General features: G+C 62.8%; 1 protein-coding gene across 5 annotated transcripts in view; it reads left to right on the top strand.

The window, feature by feature from the left end:
• The window catches only part of SEMA4D (semaphorin 4D), a 105,058-nt gene that overhangs the window by 76,587 nt on the left and 7,351 nt on the right, over positions 1–21,120 (top strand). For 3 of the 5 annotated variants that reach the window (XM_059656343.1, XM_059656344.1, XM_059656345.1), the window contains 12 exons: positions 332–394; positions 1,876–1,974; positions 2,270–2,363; positions 2,797–2,910; positions 3,807–3,958; positions 4,851–5,026; positions 5,115–5,271; positions 6,419–6,641; positions 7,364–7,479; positions 11,813–11,985; positions 12,070–12,113; positions 12,896–15,036. In XM_059656343.1, coding sequence (XP_059512326.1) covers positions 332–394; positions 1,876–1,974; positions 2,270–2,363; positions 2,797–2,910; positions 3,807–3,958; positions 4,851–5,026; positions 5,115–5,271; positions 6,419–6,641; positions 7,364–7,479; positions 11,813–11,985; positions 12,070–12,113; positions 12,896–13,800 — 2,316 coding nt within the window. In that variant the 3' untranslated portion in view covers positions 13,801–15,036. Of the gene's footprint in view, positions 1–331; positions 395–1,875; positions 1,975–2,269; positions 2,364–2,796; positions 2,911–3,806; positions 3,959–4,850; positions 5,027–5,114; positions 5,272–6,418; positions 6,642–7,363; positions 7,480–11,812; positions 11,986–12,069; positions 12,114–12,895; positions 15,037–15,237; positions 15,448–21,120 lie in introns of those variants that run through there. The other 2 variants (XM_059656346.1, XM_059656347.1) reach the window with 1 other exon arrangement.

The raw sequence follows: 21,120 nt of genomic DNA on the forward strand, positions 1-21,120 counted from the left end.
TCCCTGGGACTCTGGAGTCGCGGTCAATGGAGTGAGAGAAACCCTCCTTGACGTTTGAAAGCACCTACAGTTTAGCTTGTTGATGGGTGTCACCCGCCCCCTTGCAGAGGCGCAGTTAGTGTCTGCTCCTGCTCGCAGTGAGTAACGGGCCTGGGAGCCGAGGGTCCCGGGCAGAACCCTCCTGGCCTCCGTCCGCTCTCGGCCCACGTGCCGTCTCGGATTCCCCTGTCCGAGGCGTCGGCCCTGCCCTGCTGCTTCGTAAACTGCGTTCTCTGCCAGCGTCCGCCTCCAGACGGGCTGCGCCCTGCAGTGACTCCCCTTCCCCCAACAGGCATACTGGAAGGTCTCAGAAGATAAACAAGCCAAGTGCGCAGAAAAGGGAAAGTCAAAACAGGTAAATTTTTTTTGCTACAAAAGCCCAGGTGAATGCCTGGCCGCCTCAGTCTGGACACTGCGGCTTCTGGAATGCAGCCTGGGGGTTGTGTCAGGTCTCCCACGACTCACCGACCCCTGCTCCCAAACTGGGTCCCTCAAAGAAAGAATCAAACAGAGTGGGATTTGAGAAATACTTTTTAAAGTTGAACTGAATTGAAATTATTCATGGGGCCTAAAACTTGGGCTGTGGAAAGGGATTTCTGGTGCCTGGGGGGCTGCCATAGGACTCCTGGATTTGGGGCAGCTCTCATCCCTTGGGAATCTGCCGCCCTCCAGGAGGGCTGGCACCTCAGTGTGCTGGCCGTGCAGGGAGCGCGGGCCGAGCTCAGGGTCGGGCGCTCTGGGTTACCCCCACTCCCCGGAGCTGGGCAGGTGTCAGTCTCCGGGTCTCAGAGCCCCACCTGCTTTGGTAGTTGGTGAGGACAGCTGAGCCGGTTATGGTAAATTTCAGCAGTTGTAGGCTATTTTCAAAACAAAACTTGTTTTATAAAAAGGCCAGTGTTTTTTTTTTTTTTGCTAAACATTTTTAGCAAAATGCTGCATGCTTCCACTAAAGTCGCTGCATCTAAAGTTACTTTGTGCAGGTTGCGCTGTGGTAACAGCCATCACAGGGAGCTGTCTTCAAGCTGAATTACAGCGAGCCCTGCCCGCCGGGTGAGGCACAGTGGTCCCTCCCGGCTCCTGCCGGAGGCCACGAATTACTTCCAACCAGATCTAAAGCCGCCACAGCAAAACAGCTTCCCTCCTGTGCATAATTTCAGACGACAGCACATACAACCCCAGCACATTTCACCTAAAATAGCGGGTGGGCCCTTAAGTGGCACCTGGCTTTCCCGCGGCCTTTCTGATGTGGCGCCAGGCTCCGAGCCCTCCGCAATCCAGCCTCTCCCCTGGGCTGGGCAGCCGGACACAGCCCATCCCCAAGCGCCGTTTCCAGTTTCATGGGTTTGGGTGGGAGGGTGGGTGAGGGAGCCGCACAGCGTGCCCCCGCAGGCCTGGCACCCGGGCACGGTCTGTGTTCAGTGAGCAGAAACGCTTCCTGTGGGGAGGTCAGCTTTCAGTGCTTCTGTGGCCAGCTCCTCTCTTCTGGGTACAAATTAGCAACTGCAGTGATGCCTCCTGGCACCTGACAGCCAGCCTGTGGCCCTGCAGAGAAAAGCACTCAGTCCAGCAGCAGAGGAGCTTCGCCCGGGGCGGGGCGGGGCAGGGCGGGGTCTCTGCGCCTGCTCTCCCTGCAGCTGGCAGGCGGGGCTGGTGCGGGAGGATGGGCACTGCGGCCCGGTGGGAGGGCACAGTCAGTGCCCGGGCGGAGCTGCGTGTCGGGAGCCCGGGTCGGCACCTGCTCGGCGGGTTGCGAGCTCGGGCGTGGGCGGTGCCACCAGGGTGGATGTGGAGGCGTCCGCTGGAAGCTGGTTAACTGTGTGTCTTTCTTTCTTGTAGACCGAGTGTCTCAACTACATCCGAGTGCTCCAGCCGCTTGGCACCGCTGCCCTGTACGTGTGCGGGACCAATGCCTTCCAGCCGGCCTGTGACCACCTGGTGAGGCCCGGCCCCCGCAGGCCCGGGGGCTGCCTTGTGCAGGACAGAGGCTGCTCCAGCTCCAGGCTCTGCCTCCCTCGGCCCGGAGCCCTGTCTGCAGGCCGTCATGATGAGGGTGTGGGGAGGGCTCCTGACTGGCTCCTGAGGGTATCAGAGCCAGGAGCGGGCAGGCGTCAGGCCGCACGTGCGCCTCCCTCGGTGCCCTGACAGCGTGTCTGAAAGTAATGCCGCAGCAGAGATGCCTCGTCTGACAGATGCAGACATTTGAGGACTCTTTCTTGCCATTCAATTGCAGGACCTGACGTCTTTTCAGTTTCTGGGGAGAAACGAAGACGGCAAAGGAAGATGTCCCTTTGACCCGGCACAGAGCTACACGTCTGTGATGGTCGGTGAGTCGTGCGGTGGCTGTCGCGGGCAGGGCTGTGCTGGCAGCTGAGGCGCACACAGGACCAGAACGCAGCGCCTCCCCTTCTCGGGTCCCCTGCGTCCCTTCGAGAGTCCCCATCCTCAGAGGGCACCGGCGCCTCTGCAGAGACCCAGCTCGGCTCCTGAATTCATTGCCCAGAGGAGAGCAGCCCCGCGCGGTCCACACGGCTGCCCAGGCTGTCCTGCGCTGTTTGTGCGCGTCCCCTGGGGAGGCCCTGCGCCCGCGTGCACCTCTGTCCCTGACTCATAAAGCAGTTTAACAAGGAGCCTGAGACTGTCCGTGTCAGGAAAGGAGCTGACACAGGCGCCGTGTGTCCCGGGCGGAGGAAAGTGAGGTGCTGAGGCCCCCCGCCCCCCGCACCATGCTGACGCCCTTCTCTCCTCCTGGCCCCGAAGACGGAGAGCTTTACTCTGGGACGTCATACAACTTTTTGGGAAGCGAGCCCATCATCTCCCGGAATTCCTCCCTCAGTCCTCTGAGAACGGAGTACGCGATACCTTGGCTCAACGGTAAGAAGCAGCGGGGTCCACTCAGGCAGCCGCCTCGCCAGGACTGCCCCACATGCTATATTTCTAGAACCTTCTTTCGGCTCAACCTCACGTGGGCCCCGCGCTCTCACCACTGGTGCGGGGGGCGCTCTGGGCCTGCTCGGGCTGCACAGCCAGCCTCCGGGGCTTCCATGGCGTCTCCACGGAGCAGCTGTAAGGCTGTGTGAGGCCACCTCCTCCCCCTCCGCCCCAGGACATGCACCGGCTTTCATAGAGCGCGGCTCTGAGGGCGGTGGGAGCTCAGGCTGGCCAGGTCGGCCTGGGGTGGGATCGTGTCACCCTCGGGCGGCACGTGTCCACGTCACATTCATGGAGCGGGTGGCTCGAGGCCACTCACAAGGCCCTTCTCATGGGCGCCGGCCAGCAGGCCTGGGCCCTGAAGCCTCCTGGGCTCTCAGCTGGACTCACAGAGGCGGGCGGTCTGAGGGACAGCGACTCCTCGGTGCGGGGCAGCCGGAGGGCTGGGGCCCCGAGCTGTGGGCAGGGGGTTGTCAGAGGCGCGAGCTGTTTAGACCAGCAAATGCACATCTGCTCACGGGTCCCTGCAAGTGGAGACGGGGGATCTGGCTCCTGGGCCCCAGCTGCCTGCCGGTGGGAAGGCCCAGCCTCGAGTGCGTGGGGTTGGTCAGGCGAGTATGCTTCAGAACCACATCCAGGGCACCAGAGGCTGAGGAGGGCGAGATGGGCACCCTCATCCCTCGAGACCCTGCAGTGTGCTTGGACATGGCACATGCACCCTCCGTGTCTTGTAGGGGCACATGTGCAGGAGCACGGCCGGGTCCCTCCCTGTGTGCAGGGACGTGCCGGGACCTCCTGTGTGCGGGGATGTTTGGGAATAACCGGGTCTCTCCCCGCAGAGCCCAGCTTTGTCCATGCCGATGTGATTCGAGCGAGCCCGGAAGGCGCCGAGGGCGGGGACGACAGGGTCTACTTCTTCTTCACGGAGGTGTCTGTGGAGTACGAGTTTGTCTCCAAGTTGATGATCCCCAGGGTCGCGCGGGTGTGCAAGGTGAGGCCGCTCCCCGGTTCTCTCTGGTTCCACCTGTGCACACAGCACCTCGCCCAGGCCCCGCCCCCCCGCTCAGTGCCACAGAGGTCAGGGGGGCGGCCCCTCCGCTCCGGCATCCGAGGGAGCTGGAGCCCAGGGAGCTTGGCACCTCTGAGTGGCCGGTGCCCGTCCTCCTGTCCTCAGAGGGTCTGCTCTGCACGCACCTTCCTCAGGCCTCGCCCGGTAGCAGAGAGCGCCTGCTGTCACCGCAGTGACCGAGGCTGTGGGACGGGGACTTCTCCGTCCAGGGTCAAGGCGGGGCAGGCTCGCTGTGATTGTGTCCACAGTAGGTGAGGGCGCTCGGCTTTGCTCCCCTCCGCACCCACGTTCCCGAGTCTCCGGCCTTCTCTGCGGGCCAGGTCGCTGCCGGTGCGCTTTACTATCGGCCCTGACGGTTCATGGAGAGCCCGGCAGGTCCAGAGCACTTGAGCGAAAACTTGGGGGGAGGAGGGGAGTGCAGACCTGCTCTGCCGTGAGGAACATTTGGGGGAGACCAGACCTACACCCATTGGCCTAGGACGACTGGGGCGCCAGTGCGTGGGCTGCTCTGGCTCCGGCCCCTCGTGGGCAGGTCACGAGCTGGAAATGTGCAGCCACCGGGACGGGCCGTGCGAGGGGGCCGCGGTGTCGCCCGGTCAGCTGCCACGGCGGCTTTTCCCCAGCGGGTTGGGTTCTGGGGTTGGGGGAACCTGCGACCGGAACTGCGGAGAAGGGGTGCTGGGCTCACGGGGCGTCTGCAGAGGCTTCCCTCTCAGCCGGGACTGCTTTTCATTCTGGCACAGCCATGGCCCCGGCTGGCGGGGCCCCGCACGGGGACTCTGCCCGTCCTGCCACGCGCGTCTCTGCGTTTCAGGGGGACCAGGGCGGCCTGCGGACCTTACAGAAGAAGTGGACCACCTTCCTGAAGGCCAGGCTGCTCTGCTCCAGGCCGGACGGCAGCCTCTTCTTCAACGTGCTGCGCGCCGTCTTCGTCCTCAGGGCCCCGGACCTGAAGGAGCCCGTGTTCTATGGGGTCTTCACCCCGCAGCTGTGAGTGCTGTTGCGGGGTGCGGGGGGGCGGGGGGCGGGCTCTTCGCCGCCGCCCCCTGCAGGCAGTGACGTGGCCCTTCCTCCCCAGGAACAACGTGGGGCTGTCGGCCGTGTGCGCCTACAACCTGTCCACGGCCGAGGCGGTCTTCTCCCGCGGGAAGTACATGCAGAGCGCCACCGTGGAGCAGTCCCACACCAAGTGGGTGCGCTACAGCGGACCGGTGCCCTCGCCCAGGCCCGGGGCGGTGAGTGAGGGGCCTGGCTGTGTGCACCTGGTGGGGGGCCAGCCATGCGGGGCCTGCACCTCGCCGCACACCCCCGGGCCTCGCGGGGTTTGAGTGGTCTCCGCGGGGAGCGGGCGTCCCCCGGGACTGGGCTGGGCGACAGGCACTCTGTCCTCCTGCGTCCCGTCCTCAGCATGTCTGACGGCTGTTGCTGCCCAAGCAGAGCTCCTCCGGCTGCAGGGGGTGTTCTGTGGAAGTAACTGCATGATATCGTCAGATCTGTTTCACTTCTTATTTCCTGTAGAGAAACGATTTCTTGGCAAAGAGATGAGCTACACTCTCCATTCATTAATATGAATCATTCTTTGTCTCTTAAAAGTGGTGCATTTTATATAGAAACCAGTTTCTAGGTAGATTCGGCTGTGTCTGCTCGCCCTGTGCCCGGGCGTGTGGGTGCCCGTGTGTGCAGGTGCCCGGGCGTGTGGGTGCCCGTGTGTGCGGGTGCCCGGGCGTGCAGGTGCCCAGGTGTGTGGGTGCCCGGGTGTGCGGGTGCAGGTGCCCGGGCGTGCGGGTGCCCGGGCGTGCGGGTGCCTGGGTGTGCGGGTGCCCGGGTGTGTGGGTGCCCAGGCGTGCGGGTCCCAGGCGTGCGGGTCCCGGGCGTGTGGCCCCGCGGACTGCCTTTCCCCCAACACCAGCTACTGTTTCCTCAGGCACATTATTAAGTAAAACATGTCCACTTGGGGCCCCAGGTCTTGGCCTGTGCAGTCAGGAGCCAGGACAGAAAAGGACACTCCTGCGCCTTGGTGCTGGTTAGAAGTGGACCATTTTTAGCAGTTTTCTCACCAGTCTTCTCTTCTGATGGGAGAGCTATCAAATCATGTTTATTTTTTAACTTTAAAATCTTAGTACTTTTTTTCATTGATAAATAGATAAAAATTGCCTCACTGGCTATGTGTCATGAAACATAATTATGCTAGTATCTTGGGGGTAAAAAGACAGTCGCACTTCCACATGCCACAGCTGTCTTCAGGTTTGGGGAAGGGCCTCTTGGTTCCCCTTTCTCAAGAAATCCTCTGTGGAGTCCCTGGCTCTGCGCCTCCCGGGCCTGGCCTTGTGCAGAGCGCGCGACGTCCGTGGGTCGCGGGTAACCGCCGGTCTGTCCCTGCAGTGCATCGACCGCGAGGCGCGGGCCGCCAACTTCTCCAGCTCTCTCAGTCTGCCCGACAAGACGCTGCAGTTCGTCAAAGACCACCCTCTGATGGACGACTCTGTGACCCCGACAGGCAACCGGCCCCGGCTGGTCAAAAGCGGTGTGAACTACACCCAGATTGTGGTGGACAGGACCCAGGCCCTGGACGGGACTGTGTACGACGTCATGTTTGTCAGCACAGGTGGGTCCCGGGCCGTGGTCACACCCTGGCTACGTCCCGCTGCCCTGTGCCCAGTGGAGCAGCCTCTCCCAGGGGCCCTGGGCAGTGTGCACCTCTGAGAAGTCCCCCCCCCCCCGTAGCTTCAGATCCGGGACCTCAGACCACCTGGGGCACTGGTGAGAAACGCAGGCCCTGGCCCAGACCTGGAAACTCAGGTCGGGTACGTCTGGGCTGGTGCCCAGGGAGCCGGAGGAGAGCGGAGGAGAGCGGGCGGCAGCACCTCCTCCCGCCCGTACTGACCTGCAGGGGGCACTGCTCCCCGGAGGCCCCGGGATTAGAAAACGCAGGTGCTGGGCCGGCCTGGGTGCTTCCCAGTCGTGCTTCTGAGCAGCAGGGAGGGCCCGCCCTCCCCTGGGGGCCACCAGGCAGCATGGTGCCCAGAGGATGGTGGGGCCCGGAAGCCCTGCAGGCTGGACGGACGGCAGTGCTGGCTGTGCTGGTAAGGGTGTCGGGTCAACAGTGAGACCTTAGTTCATTCTTCACAAAAACCGGGACTAAGCGGTGCCACCTGATTCCTGTGGTTTATTTTGCCGTGGCTTTTCCTTTTCCCTTTCTAATGCAAAAGCGCCGTCCTCGGCTAAGTGTCTGGCTAAGGGCAGGAGTGGAGAGGCAGAGGGGGGCGCTGACAGCTCTGGCAGCGCGTCCTCCTTCCCGGGGTCACTGACCGGGCTCTGACCTTGCAGACCGGGGCGCCCTGCACAAGGCCATCAGCCTGGAGAGCGACGTCCACATCATCGAGGACACACAGCTCTTCCAGGACCTGGAGCCAGTTCAGACCCTGCTGCTGTCCTCCCAGAAGGTGAAGGGACTACGTGGTGGGGGCGGCCTCGCGTCTCAGCGGTCCCTGGGCTGGGGGGCGGCCTCGCCTCTCAGCGGTCCCTGGGCTGGGGGGCGGCCTCGTTATCTCAGCGGCCACTGGGCTGGGGGGCGGCCTCGCGTCTCGGCGGTCACTAGGCTGGGGGGCGGCCTCGCGTCTCAGTGATCCCTGGGCTGGGGGGCGGCCTCGCGTCTCAGTGGTCACTGGGCTGGGGGGCGGCCTCGCGTCTCAGCGGTCCCTGGGCTGGGGGGTGGCCTCACGTCTCGGCGGTCACTGGCCTGGGGGGCGGCCTCGTGTCTCAGTGGTCACTGGGCTGGACCAGAGGCCCTTTGTCCATCCCCCCCAGAGGAGCCACCTTTGGGCTCTCACAGAGAGTCCTTTGCTCCTTGGGGTCGGGGATGGAGAGAGGGCAGTCTGGGGAGATTAACTTTCTCCTGAAAGTTGGCAGAACCTCGCCGGGTTGTTGGGCACCACACGATGTGTGTGCGGTACGCGCTGGCCTGCAACAAAAACACTTCCGTGCCCCGAGCTTGCGCGGAGGAGACCCCGCAGTACCTGCCTCTGCGGGAGCTCGTCAGCTCCCTGCCCTCCGACGGCACGGGCTCCTGCAGCAGGTCAGCAGCCTCTCCTGGAAAGGTCACGATTGTGAGGCTCCGAGGGCCACGCGGCTCCGTCCTGCCGTCACAGGAGTGTGTGGCCCATCCACGAGCCCGTCTGTGCGCCTGCAAAGCCTCGGTGATGGGCCCTGAGCTTGCAGGTCGTGAAATTTCCATTTCATGTCACAAGTATTCCTTTGAGTTTTCTTCAACCAATGATAAATGCAAAACCAATTATTAGCAGTTGGGCTGCATGAAGCAGCCAGGGGCTGGACTTGCCACGGGCCACAGGCGGTGCCCTGGTGTCCCCCGCAGGGGCCGGGATGTGTGCCCATTTCATGGCTGGAGTGGAGCTGGGGGCAGCACAGTGCAGGCCGAGCACCAGGTCGCCCGGTCAGTCCCCAGGCCCAAGCGCCTGACTGTGAGCCTGAGCAGGCCAGTCCTGCCCCCGTCCCCTCATGTGCACAGTGAGGACAGCGGACCATAGGTAGGAGCAGCCCAGCCTAGCCCCACGCTGTGACCCCGGGCTGATGGGCCCTGGGGCCTTGGCAGTGCCAGGGTTAATGCTGGAGATTGGAGGTGGGCTGTGTGTCCTGTTCCCCTTGGCTGCAGGCACACCCGTCGCTTGCAGCCTGTCTCGGAGCCTCGCTGTCTCCTGCCCTGCTCTGTGGCCAGCACTTTGGTGTGACTGCACCCCCAACGGCCCTCCCTGTTGCGGGGGAGGGGGCCTTCACAGCCCTCTGTAACTTGCCCTTCCTGGCACCTGGCGGGAGTCTCCAGCCAGCTCATGGGCCAGGCCCACTGCGGCCCACTCCTCCCTCCGCTCCAAACAGTGGGCCGCCTGGCATTGCTGAAGAGACCAAGAAGCCCACATGTTGCTCAGGGGCAGGGCCAGCACCCTGGGGACCTCCACATGGGTGAACGTCTGTCAGTCACCCAGTGCGCACATGCGGTGAGAGCTGGCTCTGCTCTGCTCCTCAGTGTCATTCAGGGGCCTAGGCGGGCCTGCGTCCTAAAACCAAGGCTTCCGGGGCGCTGGGATGCTGATCCAGGAGCCAGGAGAAGGGACGGGCAGGTATGGGTGGTGACGTGTCAGTCCCGGGCTCACATGCCTTCGGCCAGGACTTGGCCACATGGCCACTCCCGGAGGGGGCTTGGCCATGCAGGAAGCCTGGCACCCCGGGGGGCAGTTTGCCTGTCCCCGCAAGAGCCCTCTGTACTGGGGCGTGGCCTGTTGCCTAGAACAGGTGTGGCTGTACCCGCACGCCATGGCCTCCTTGCCTCTCCGCGGGCTGTGGGCTCAGGGTCGGGGTGCCAGCAGTGCCGTGGGGCGGCAGGAAGCGGGTGTTCAGGGCTGAAAAGAGCCCCCATGCTCCCCGCCCACCAGGTCTTCAGCATCGGTGGCGCCTGGCTCGCTGCCGGAAGCTGGTGAGCAGCTCACAGGCTGCGGGAGCGCGCAGGACCGCACAGCCCTCGGCTCCCCGCCCCTGCCTCTGCGCCCGTTTATTGTGATAAACACACACCACGTAAAACTTACCACTTCCGCATTTAAGTGTGCGCTTCAGCAGCATCGAGTGCACTCACACTGTCATGCAGCCATCACCATCTGTCTCCAGAACTCATTCATCTTGCAAATCTGAGCCTCCATCTCCACTAAATCCCAACTCCCAGTACCCCGGCCCCCCCGGCCCTGGCACCCACCATCTGCTGCCCACCTGTGAGCTTGGCTCTCCTGGGGACCAGCATCGGGGGGTCACATACTTGTCCTTTGGGGACTGACGGACTGTGCTCAGCAGAATGCCCTCGGGCTCATTCGTGCTGCACTGTGCCAGAACTCCCTTTTCAAGACTGAGTCACACTCCACTGTGCGGAGGACCACATTTCGTCATCCGTTCCCCGTTGACGGCACTCGGTTGCCCCCACCCTGGGCCCTTGTGACCACGGTGCTCTGACCGGACGGACAGACGCCGGTTGGGCTCCTGCTCTCAGTTCTGTGGGGCAGACTTGGCAGGTGTGCTCTGCACCGTCGCCTGGGAGCTCCCAGAGCAGGCGGCGTCTCCTGTCCAGGAGGACACTCAGTGGGGAGACAGCCGCCTGGCCAAGGAGAGAGAGCACCTTAAACGGCCCCTTCCGCTCGGCCCACGTCCACCCTACACCACCCCGGCTGCGTGGCCCGTGGGCAGCAAGCCCCGGGCTGTGGGTGAGGCACAGTCCCCGGAGGGGCCGGGCCGGTGAGGGTGGAGGACGGGCTGGGCTCTCCGCGGACCTCGCAGGCGCTGGGCAGTCCTCGTCAGGATGTTTTCCCTTTACTTTAAAAAATGTTTTATTTTGAAATAATTTTAAACTCAAGGAAGAGGGGTGAGTGCGGGGAGCCCCGCAGGCCCCTCCCCAGGCGCACTGCCTCACCTGGAGGGCGCTGCTGGCCGGCGCTCACCGAGCGCCAGACGGTGGGTGCTCCCCTGCCCGTCATGTCATTTGGGCTCCGGGGTTGGGGGGCTCCCGGCAGCCCAGGCCCCAGTTCGGTGCTGTGGGTGCACATTTCGTGCGGGTCCTCCTGGGCTCTGAGGCTTTTGAAGTGGCCCCTTGGCCTTGCGCCCCAGGCAGGGTTCTCACTGTGCAGGCATGCGGTTCCCTGGGACCTGGCGTCAGTGCCGTGGCCCAGCACCCTAACTGGGTGCCCAGTGTCCACAGACGTGCACGGTGGCCGCGGGGCCTGCGTCCGGCTCCCTGTGCGGCTGCGTGCGGAGGGGCCCTGCCCTTTCTCTCGGTGGCGCCTGCCACGCAGGGTCTGTGGCCTCTGATGCCTTGCAGGCCGGAGGTCGGGGCCATGCCGGCACCTGAGCTCCAGCGGCCGGGAAGTTCATTCAGTCCTGGCCTCTGAGGGTGGCGGCTGCGGGTCTCATCTGTGTAGATGCGGAGTCTTCTCACATGGACCAGGTGTCGGGAGACACGGAGGCTCCAAGGCAGAGGCAGAGAACGCAGCACCGGGGTGCGCGCCCTGGGTCTGCTGGGGGACTTGCATGGGGCCTCGTTCCAGCCAAGCTCAGCGAAGCATCCGCTGGTCGCAGCCTGTGTGCCAGCTGTCTGCCAGCCCGGGCCCTGAAGGAGGGTCAGAGGGTGGCGCCCCCACACCGACACGGGGCCCGCTGAGCCGGCTTCAGCGCGCGACGGTCAGGTTCCCTCTGCGTGGTCCCCCCGCGTCAGTGCAGCGTGTGAGGCGGATGCCTCGGGCTCCTGTTCCTTTCCTGGCGTGTGTTCACTCTCCAGCGACCTGTCTGCACCTCCGACTCTGGGCCGTGCAGGATTCAGACACGGCTCCGTGCTCCGGTGCCCACATCGGGTTCTGAGGTTGTGCCCTGTGGTCTCGGGCCTGTAGTGATGCCTGGCTGGCCGGCTGGGGCTCTCCCTCCAGAGGGGCTGACCGGGCGAGAGATGCGCTCTGCTGGTGGTCAGGGTGACGGGGGTGCCTGGACATGAGGGAGGGTCGGGCCTCGGCCCGTGCTCTCTGCGTTGGCAGGTTCTGCTCGCACCATGCGCTGCTCGCGCTGTCACACCTGCACACGGGTTCGTCTGGAGTGGGACCCGCCTCAGTTCTGAGCGAGGGGGCTCCTCCTCCAGGAAGCACCGCATCGCGGCTCCCTGAGGCTGGAGAAGATGCCCTTCGCCCCGCCAGGACGCTGGTTCCCGGGCCCGCCGTGCTCACCAGTTTATATCCACAGGGAAGAAGGTTCATCTATGCCGGTTCCAACTCGGGCGTGGTCCAGGCCCCGGTGGCTTTCTGTGGGAAGCACAGCACCTGTGAGGACTGCGTGTTGGCCCGGGACCCCTACTGCGCCTGGAGCCCGGCCACGGCCGCCTGCGTGGCCCTGCACCAGACCGAGAGCCCCCGCAGGTACCGGCGGGGGGAGGCGCGCATGCAGGGGCTCCGCCCGCCCTTCCCGAGCGAGCCCGTGCCCACTGTGCCCTTGTTTTGCAGGGGTCTGATCCAGGACATGAGCGGGGAAGTGTCCGCTTGCCCCGGTAAGTTGCTCGTTCTCTCTTGCTCCCTTCAGGAATGGCCTCTCGTAACCATCTCACGATGCTTTGGTGCTGTGGCATCTTGCGCATTTTCTTTCTCGCCGGAGCGGAGGGCCCGTGTCTGGCAGGCCTTGTGGCTTCCCTGGGCCTCTAATTGCAGAAAGGATGGGTGCGGCCACAGAGTGTGTGTGTGTGTGTGTGTGTGTCCCAGAGGCACTGTCCAGCATGATGCCCTCCCTTGAGATGCATCTCTCTCCTCTTAGCTCAGGCTCAGGGAGCACGTCCCACCCCTCTGCACCGGAGGAAGGGTTAGTCCCCCAGCTGTCACGTCCAGGCGGGTGGCGTTCCCGTGGGCGACCCCACTTGCTGCGGGGGTCAGGGTGCTGTGGACAGCGAAGGCCGGTTTAGGAGGAGGGCATGCCAGGCTGCAGTGTGCGGTAGCCGCTAGCAGAAGCGCGTCATGTCTGACGCAGAGCGTGGCTGTCAGAACGCACACCTGGCCGGCGCTCAGCCTCCCCACCTGCGTGTTTTCTCCCAGGAAGCCAGGGTGTGAGACGGATTTCTGCTGCTCAGAGGTGCCTCCGAGTCTGTCCCCAGGGCCTGCCATCGAGGGCTCATCTTGCTTTCTGCTCATGCATGTCTTTATCTCCTTAGTTGTTCTGGAAGAGTCCTTGTTGGTCCTGTGGGTGGAACTCTCATGTCCTCTTGTGCGTGTTGACTGTGTTTAACGGAAGTCGCGTAGCGAGCAGGGCTGTTGACGCTGCACGTCTATTTTGATGTTCCAGATGACAGTAAGGGAAGCTCCCGGCAGCATTTTCTCAAGCATGGCGGCACCGCAGCGCTCAAATGCTCCCCAAAGTCCAACCTGGCGCGGGTGGTGTGGAGGTTCCAGAGCGGCGTGCTCAGGGCCGAGGGCCCCAAGTACAGCCTGGTGGGCGGGACCCTGCTCATCTTCAACCTGTCGGAAGGAGACAGCGGGGTGTACCGGTGCCTGTCGGAGGAGAGGGTCAGGAACAAGACGGTCTCGCGGGTGATGGCCAAGCACGTGCTGGAGGTCGGGACGGCCCCCCGGGCCCCAGGGGCCTTCTCCTCGCCAGCCACCCGGACGGAAGGGGCCGGGCTCGCCCCCGACGTGTCAGCGGGGCCCGTCCGAGGCTCCTCTCCCCAGACCCCGGCGGGGCGGCCCACCACGCCTTCCGGCCCGGCGCCCACCGGCGCGTCCTGCGAGCCGAAGGTCATCATCCACACCGTTCCCCAGGTCCAGTCGGAGAAGACCCTGTACCTCAAGTCCGGCAACGACCGCCTCCTCTTGTCCCTCTTCCTCCTCCTCTTCGTCCTCTGCCTCGGCCTCTTCTCCTACAACTGCTACAAGGGCTTCCTGCCCGGGCCGTGCCTGCGGTTCCGCTCCGCCCTGCTGCTGGGGAAGAAGCAGCCCGCCTCGGACTTCTCCGACTGCGAGCAGAGCGTGAAGGAGACGCTGGTGGAGCCGGGCAGCTTCTCCCAGCAGAACGGGGGGCAGCCCCGGCCGGCCCCCGACACCGGCTACGAGACAGAGCAGGACACCACGGCCAGCAGGGCGCCCACCGACAGGGAGGACTCGCAGAGGATCGACGAGCTCCCGGTCAGGGACAGGCCATTCGACGTCAAGTGCGAGCTGAAGTTCGCCGACTCGGATGCGGACGGGGACTGAGGCGCTGCGGGGAGGGTCTTTGTGTTCCTGCGCAGTCGCCTCGTCCCCTGCCGCCTGGGTAGCCCGTCCTCGGCAAACCTCTGTCTTGTGTCTTTTGTCTTGGGGTGAACTCGTGACTTGGTTTCTCTTTGTCCTTTTGGAAAACGGCGAGCCTCCTCGTCAGTCCATCGGTGGGGGCCGGAGATGTGCCCGCGGGCGGGGCGGTGGCCGGGCAGCGGTGGCCTGGAGCAGCACGAGACCATCGCCTCAGGAAGCAGCCCGAGAGGCCTCTCATCCCAGGTTGGAAAGGACGTGTCGTTGATCAGTGGGTCATGGGTCGCCTGCCGTCCAGGTTGGCACGAAGCCTTCCTCCACATCATTGTTTCTAGGATTTTGCTTTGAGTTGAAGTGTTCGGTCATTTATTGTCTAGGTCACTAAAGCAGATGCTTTAATATTTAGAAGATGCACATCTTCTGGTTTTGCTGTACGTTAGGACCCGCTATGGCTGCCGTTGCTGGAGGTTCTCAGGGATAAACTTACTTTTGCTAAATGCGTTCTCTCTGCTTTTGGAAATGCAGACAAAGCCACCTGTTGAGCACACTGACTTCTTCAACATTTCATTCCTAAGGGAGGCGTCCTTTCAGAGAAGATTTCTTTCTGTACCATTTTTCCCGTTTTAAGTCTTGAAGAGGAGCAGGCGTGGGGGACTGCCCCGTGACCACCGGCAGGGTTTTGAGCGAGGACGGTGGCCCCTGGGGAGCCTGGCTGGCCCAGAGCGCAGGGACGAGCGATTCACAATCCATTGCCCATGGCCCCTGGAGTCTGATCATCCGAACATCTGTTCCTCTTGGCTTCCGTCCCACACCTCTTACCCAGCAGCCTTTCCACTTGGCCGACCTGAGCGTCCACAGCTGGGAGAGTGGGCAGGGAGGGCGGGCGTGTCCACGGTGCTGCGGACCCGCCCTGCGGACCGGGGTGGCCTGCGCGTCTTTAAGGTGGGGCGGGCGGGCGGTGCAGTTTAACAGCACGGACCTCACCGTCCACGGACCTCGCCGTCCACCTCCGCTGTCCAAACGCCCACAAGAGGAGACCTTTCCGAGGCAAAGCAGTAACCTGGATGTGTGTCCTGTGCGGACAGCGTGATAGGGTTCCACTGTGTTGGTGTAAACATTTGTGTTTTATAAGATTTAATTTGTTGTTATTTTTCTACTTTGAATTGTATACATAACCGAATAAATGAGAAGCTTATATCCTGATGTGGGCGTGTGATTTGCTGAGGCCGTGCGGCCCCTCCCGACAGGGTGCAGGTGTGGGTCTCCCGGCCCCTCTTGGAACGGCCTGGCAGGCAGGACCGCGTGGGCCCTTCTCTTCCTCAACGCGCTTCCCGTCTCTGCATGTGCTGTGCTCGTGACGACTCCTGCCTCAGTGCTCTCTCTTTTCTGTCCTCTGTCTCGCAGCCTCATCTCCTATGCCCTCCCCTCCTCCGGGGTCCTCCTCCCTGTCCTGTCTGGGCCCCGACTCGTCCTCCTCTCCCCGAAGCCCCTGGCTGGCCCCGGGCTCTGGGCCTGACGGCCGCCTGCGGGTCACCTTGCTGCCGCCCTTCCTCAGCGACCAGGCCCAGCACGTGCCTGCCCTGGGGACCTTCCACCTCTTCTGCCAGGCCACAGGTGAGCGGGGCACCTGGCGAGGGGGCGGGGGGCAGGGGCCTCCGGCTGCATCGCCCAGCAGCCCCGGGAGCTTCGTGGTCAGCCCATAGCTATGCCTCTGGACAGCGGGCCGGCCAGCTTTTCCCGCAAAGACTGCTGTTAGCTGTTCTAGGCTCTGCAGGCAGGGTTTCTGCCACACCTCTCAGCTCTGCCCCATGGCCCGTGAGCTGCCCGCAGTGGGTGTGGCTGTGCATCAACCAAACTTCGTTTACAAACACCAGCCTCTGCCACACGTGGCCCAAAGGCCCCGGCTTGCCAGTCGCTGGTCTGTGGAGCGATTGTCGAACTTTTTCATCTCGTGCACATGTAAACTAATGACTCAAATTCTGTGGCACTACAAAAATAGTTTTTTCCACTTTGACCAAAAAAAAAAAAAAAAAAGCGTAATTTTGATTCATTCACACCGGATGGTTGTCATTGCCTGTTTGACAGTCTAAGAGAAACGAAGCCGGTGCCCCTGGCTCGTCAGGCACTGCACGCTTTAAATCGTGGTCTATAGGGTTACTTCTGTGTCTGAGAACAGTGTGGGTTTGAGGTGTGGGTATTTCAGGAATTAACCCAGGGCCTCTGGAGTGGGAACTGTGTCAGCGACTTGCGTGATGATGTTTACATGCGGGAAAGACAGCCCTGTGGGCGCCCTCGGACCGGGAGGGCCCCCGGGCAGCACTGGGGGGGGGGGGCAGCAGGTAGCCCACCTTCGAGCGTGCCCCAGGCTTCAGGCAGTGCCTGGGCGCCCAGGTCTCCCATGTGTGGGCGTCTGAATAGCCACAAAGAGAAAAGACGTTACAGGCCTGGGGGTCTGTCCTCTGCTGAGAGAGAAGGAATGAGACAAATCCTGTTTTGTTAGTTTTTTAGATTTTTAAAAAATATGTTTTTATTGATTTTATAGAGAGAGAAAGGGAGAGAGGAACATCAGTCGGCTGCCTCCTGCACGCCCCCTCGTTGGGGTCGAGCCCACAACCCGTGCATGTGCCCTAATCGGGAATCGAACCGTACCCTCTTGGGGCATGGGCTGACTCTCAATCCACTGGGCCACACGGGCCGGGCTGTTTAGTTTTTGAGATTTTAAATAAACACTGAGCCGCTAAGAATGTCAAGCTGCTGCCTGTCTCCCGCTGGGTCGGCGCCCAAGCCTTGGGGCGCCCTCCCTCTGCCCCGGACCAGCCGTGTGGCCAGTGGTGCCTGCGCGGGCCCAGGTGGTGGCAGGGGAAGTTGCCTGCGAACAGGAGGTGGTGGAGCCAGACCACAGGGGCTGTCCACGTGGCCCGGGTCGCTGCCCCGTGCTAGGCCAGGCCTGCGAGCCGGCCGGCCGCTCCCACAGTGGTTCCCTCGGGGCAGCACCGGGAACTGCCCCAGCCCTCAGGCCCACGGGCGCAGTGGGAAAGGGGAAGACCGTGCTGGGTTCCCGTGACCTGGAGAGGATGGACACAGGTGGACCGTGAGCTTGAGAGCCTCGCACTTTCACGGGCGAGCACTTGCGTGTTACTGTGCGTGGGCATGCACACGGCCTCGGACGGAGAGGAGCGGGGCTGGGAGAGCAGGTTGCGAGGCCGGCTCAGCACAGAGCACTCTGGCATTTCAGACTCGGGTGTTCAGCACAGGGACTTTAGTTGCAAAGCTTATGGAAGGGCTGGGGCCAAGGGAGGCAAAGACCCAAACAGCAAATGCGGGGGAGGGAGGGGTCGCTCAGCACAGCCTCGCCTCCCGCGTGGCCGTCCCTCTCTGTGCTCGCTGCTGCTGAGGGGCTCCGGGAGCCGCTCCCACCCCTGCCCGCGCCTCCAGGGCAGGACCTGGGGGGACACTGAGGTGCACAGAGGGAGAGGAGCTGAGAGGGTCGGCACCCGGGCACCCGGACCAGGGAGGCAGGAGCAGTGCCCCTGGTGCTCAGGTGCGTGGACCAGGAGCCGAGACCCGCCTCCCTGCGCTCCAGCTGTGCGTCCGCTGCTCTCAGAGGCGCGTGCCCACCTGGACCTCCCCTTGTCTCACCGGCCGCACCTGAGGCAGGGGCATCCTGGGGTGGACTGCCTTCCGAGGGAGCTTGCAGTGTCCTGTCCGTCCAGAGGGGCTGCTGTGTAGGTTCTATTCAGGATCAAACTGCACACATCACACACATACACACTACACACACACGCCATAACACTGCACACATCTCACATACACCCCCACACAGGCACAACACCCCACAGATGCACAACATGCCACACACTGCACACAGCACATACACACGCCATAACACTGCACACATCACACACATACACACTACACACACACGCCATAAACACTGCACACATCACACAGACATACACACTACACACACACGCCATAAACACTGCACACATCTCACATGCACCCCCACACAGGCACAACACCCCACAGATGCACAACATGCCACACACTGCACACATCACACATAGAGCCCACACACACGCCATACACTTACACACATACCACACAAGTACACCACACGCTGCACGTATCACACATACACTTCGTATATCACACACTGCACACATCACACACACCCATACATCCCACATACACGTAATAGTATGCATGCCATACACACACATACACACACATACACGCATGCCACACACTGCACATTGCACACACACACTGTGTACATCGCATACACACATCACACACGCTTCAGGTAGCATTTGACATGCTGGTGTGCAGGTCCTTTATGTATTAACTGCAGTGTTAGCATCAGAGCCTTTAAGCCACGTGGTCAGAGGGGCAGCAGGAGGCCTGCGTCTCATGGGGGTCCTGATCCCCAAGCTCTTAAGTGGCAGGTGGTGTGTGTGTGTTGGGGCTCCTGGAAGGCCAAGGCTGGGCTGTGGGAGTAGTTGACACATGAGTTGGAGGGTCAGCCCTCCACGAGATGGGAGTGTCCCATCACCTTGCTGGCCTGGGGGGTCCCATCACCTTGCTGGCCTGGAGGGTGGTCCCATCACCTTGCTGGCCTGGGGGGGGGTCCCATCACCTTACTGCCCTGGGGGGAGTCCCATCACCTTGCTGGCCTGGGGGGTGTCCCATCACCTTGCTGCCCTGGGGGGGGGTCCCATCACCTTGCTGGCCTGGGGGGTGTCCCATCACCTTGCTGCCCTGGGGGGAGTTCCATCACTTTGCTGGCCTGGGGGGGTCCCATCACCTTGCTGCCCTGGGGGGGTCCCATCACCTTGCTGCCCGGGGGGGGGGTCCCATCACCTTGCTGGCCTGGGGTGGGGGGTCCCATCACTTGCTGGCCTGGGGGGGTCCCATCACCTTGCTGGCCTGGGGCAGGGGGGTATCCCATCACCTTGCTGGCCTGGGGGGTGGGGAACGACCCATCACCTTGCTGGCCTGCGGGGGGTCCCATCACCTTGCCTGCCTGGGGGGTGGGGAACGACCCGTCACCTTGCTGGCCTGCGGGGGGTCCCATCACCTTGCCTGCCTGGGGGGTGGGGAACGACCCGTCACCTTGCTGGCCTCGGTGCTGAGCATGCCTGATGGGTGGTTTTCCTCCCATGGGAAGTGCTCTCCTCTCTGTGGTGTGATGAACCACATTCTTTACCACAGAGCGGGCTGACCCTGGGTCCTTGGAGGCCTCCTGCCGCAGCAGCGTCACCCACAGAAGGGTCCCCCACGGAGCTGGGGGCTGGGCAGGCACCTCCCGCACCCCTCACAGGCCAGCTCGGGCCCCAGCAGCTCAGACCCGGGTTTGCTCTCAGCTGGTCCCAGGCAGCTTTGTGGCAGGCTCGGGACTCTGAGGAGGAGAGCGATGCATTCGGGGGGCTGGAGACCCGGAGAGCACCTTCCCTTCCGGCTGGGGCTGCCCAACGTCTGTGCCCCTGCAGCTCCGGGGCCTGCAGGGAGTGCATGGGGGCGGTCCGGCATGGGGGTCCTGGGTGCACGCAGCCCTGGTGCTCTGAGTGACCCCCCAGGGGGTGCTGGCAGGACCCTGGGCACGGGAATGGGAGAGGGGCTAGCTCACTGGCCACCGGCCTCGGGGTCAGAGTGGACCACGTGCACGGGCCCGGGAGGACTTGCTGCCTGGGAGGCACCTGGGGGATGGATGGCCCAGCCCTGAGGTGGGTCTCATCACATCCCTCCGTTTGGGCTCTAGGGCCCCCACCTCCAGGATGGTGTCCCCTCCTCGGGGCGGGGCCGTGGCTCCCAGGCTCTGGTTTTGTCAGAAAGAATCAGCTCTGCCCCACTGCTCTCCTCGGACAATGGGGGTGGGGGGAGGCGGGGGGCAGGAAGGCCCTGACCCTGGGCGGGACTAGGACTGGAGACTGCCAGCTCCACCCCCAGCGGCCAGCTCCACCCCCAGCGGCCAGCTCCGCAGCCGGGCAGCCCCGCCCCCAGCGGGCAGCCCCGCCCCCCAGCGGCCAGCTCCGCCCCCAGCGGCCAGCTCCGCAGCCGGGCAGCCCCGCGTGCTGAACCTCCAAGGAGCGGCCCCTGCGGGCGACATGGGTTTGGGCTGCCGGGTTCCCCCCCCCCCCCCCCCCGTGTCTCAGTGCGGGACCTGCTGACCACTTTAACTTCGCTTTCCTCTCTCTTTAATTTCCTCTGCATTCGGAATGAGGTGGATAGTGTTTTTAAAGAATAAATGGAACGTAAGTACTTCTTTACCACGTTAATGTTTTGCTACGTTTACCGCACATTTAAAGGCCGTTTAGTGATGCTCGGTAGCAGCTGGGAACGGGGGCGCCCGCGGTCGGGCTCCCGAGCTGCTCGCACCCAGGAGCCGTGGGCTGTGGGGAGTTGCGCCTGAAAGAGCCCCCCCCATGTGCTTGGGGGTGAGTCGGCTCAGCCACCCCTGCCTGGCCCAGCGCTGGTCCTCAGAGCCTTCTGGAAGCTCCTGCACCCATCCCATCAGCAGGCCGTGCTGGGGTGAGGAAGGAGACTGGCCTTTTCAGAACCGACTCCAGTGTCCACGCAAAGAAAAGTCTCGCATTCTTGGTCACAACACCTCACGAGAAAGTTTCTGAAGCTACAATCCCGCGACGCCCAGCAGCCGGGGAGTGGCCGGAGCGTGGTGTGGGAAGCCCGCCGCGCAGGATGGGGCGCCGGTGGCTGCACGTGGGCGTGCTGTCAGGTGTGAGCATGTGCGTGTGCCGAGGCAGCAAGTACATGCGTTCCACCTGTGCGTGTGCACGGCGTGCATGTGTGGAGAGAGCCACCTGTGGGCAGAGAACAAAACCACACACAGCTAGAGACCGAGTCAAACAATGGGGATCCGGCACAGCGCGCACGCCCCGGCGGCTCGTCCTCGGCCGGCCAGGGCCACGCATAGGACTTGGTTGCATTCAGAATTTCCCTCCGAGTCTATGCACATTTATTTTTTCTCTAGCATTTTATTTTTATTATAAAAGCATTGTTTGTTTTTTACAGTGAATGTGGAAACTCTAGGAAAGTATAAAGAGCAAAATCTAAATGACCTAAAATTAAACCATCCAAAGGTAGCCACCAGCAGCATTAGGGCACTTTTAGGCCTTTTCTCTGTGCGTATATGTGAATGTGTCTACACACATGTACATGCACACGTTTACACATTCATGTACATACTTGCACACACATACACATGGGCACGTGTATTCTTTCATTGAACATGTCAGTTTTTCTCTGTTGCTGAATCTTTTTCTTAAA

The sequence above is a fragment of the Myotis daubentonii genome, chromosome 11, assembly GCF_963259705.1.
Source record: "Myotis daubentonii chromosome 11, mMyoDau2.1, whole genome shotgun sequence".
NCBI classification, from domain to species: domain Eukaryota; kingdom Metazoa; phylum Chordata; class Mammalia; order Chiroptera; family Vespertilionidae; genus Myotis; species Myotis daubentonii.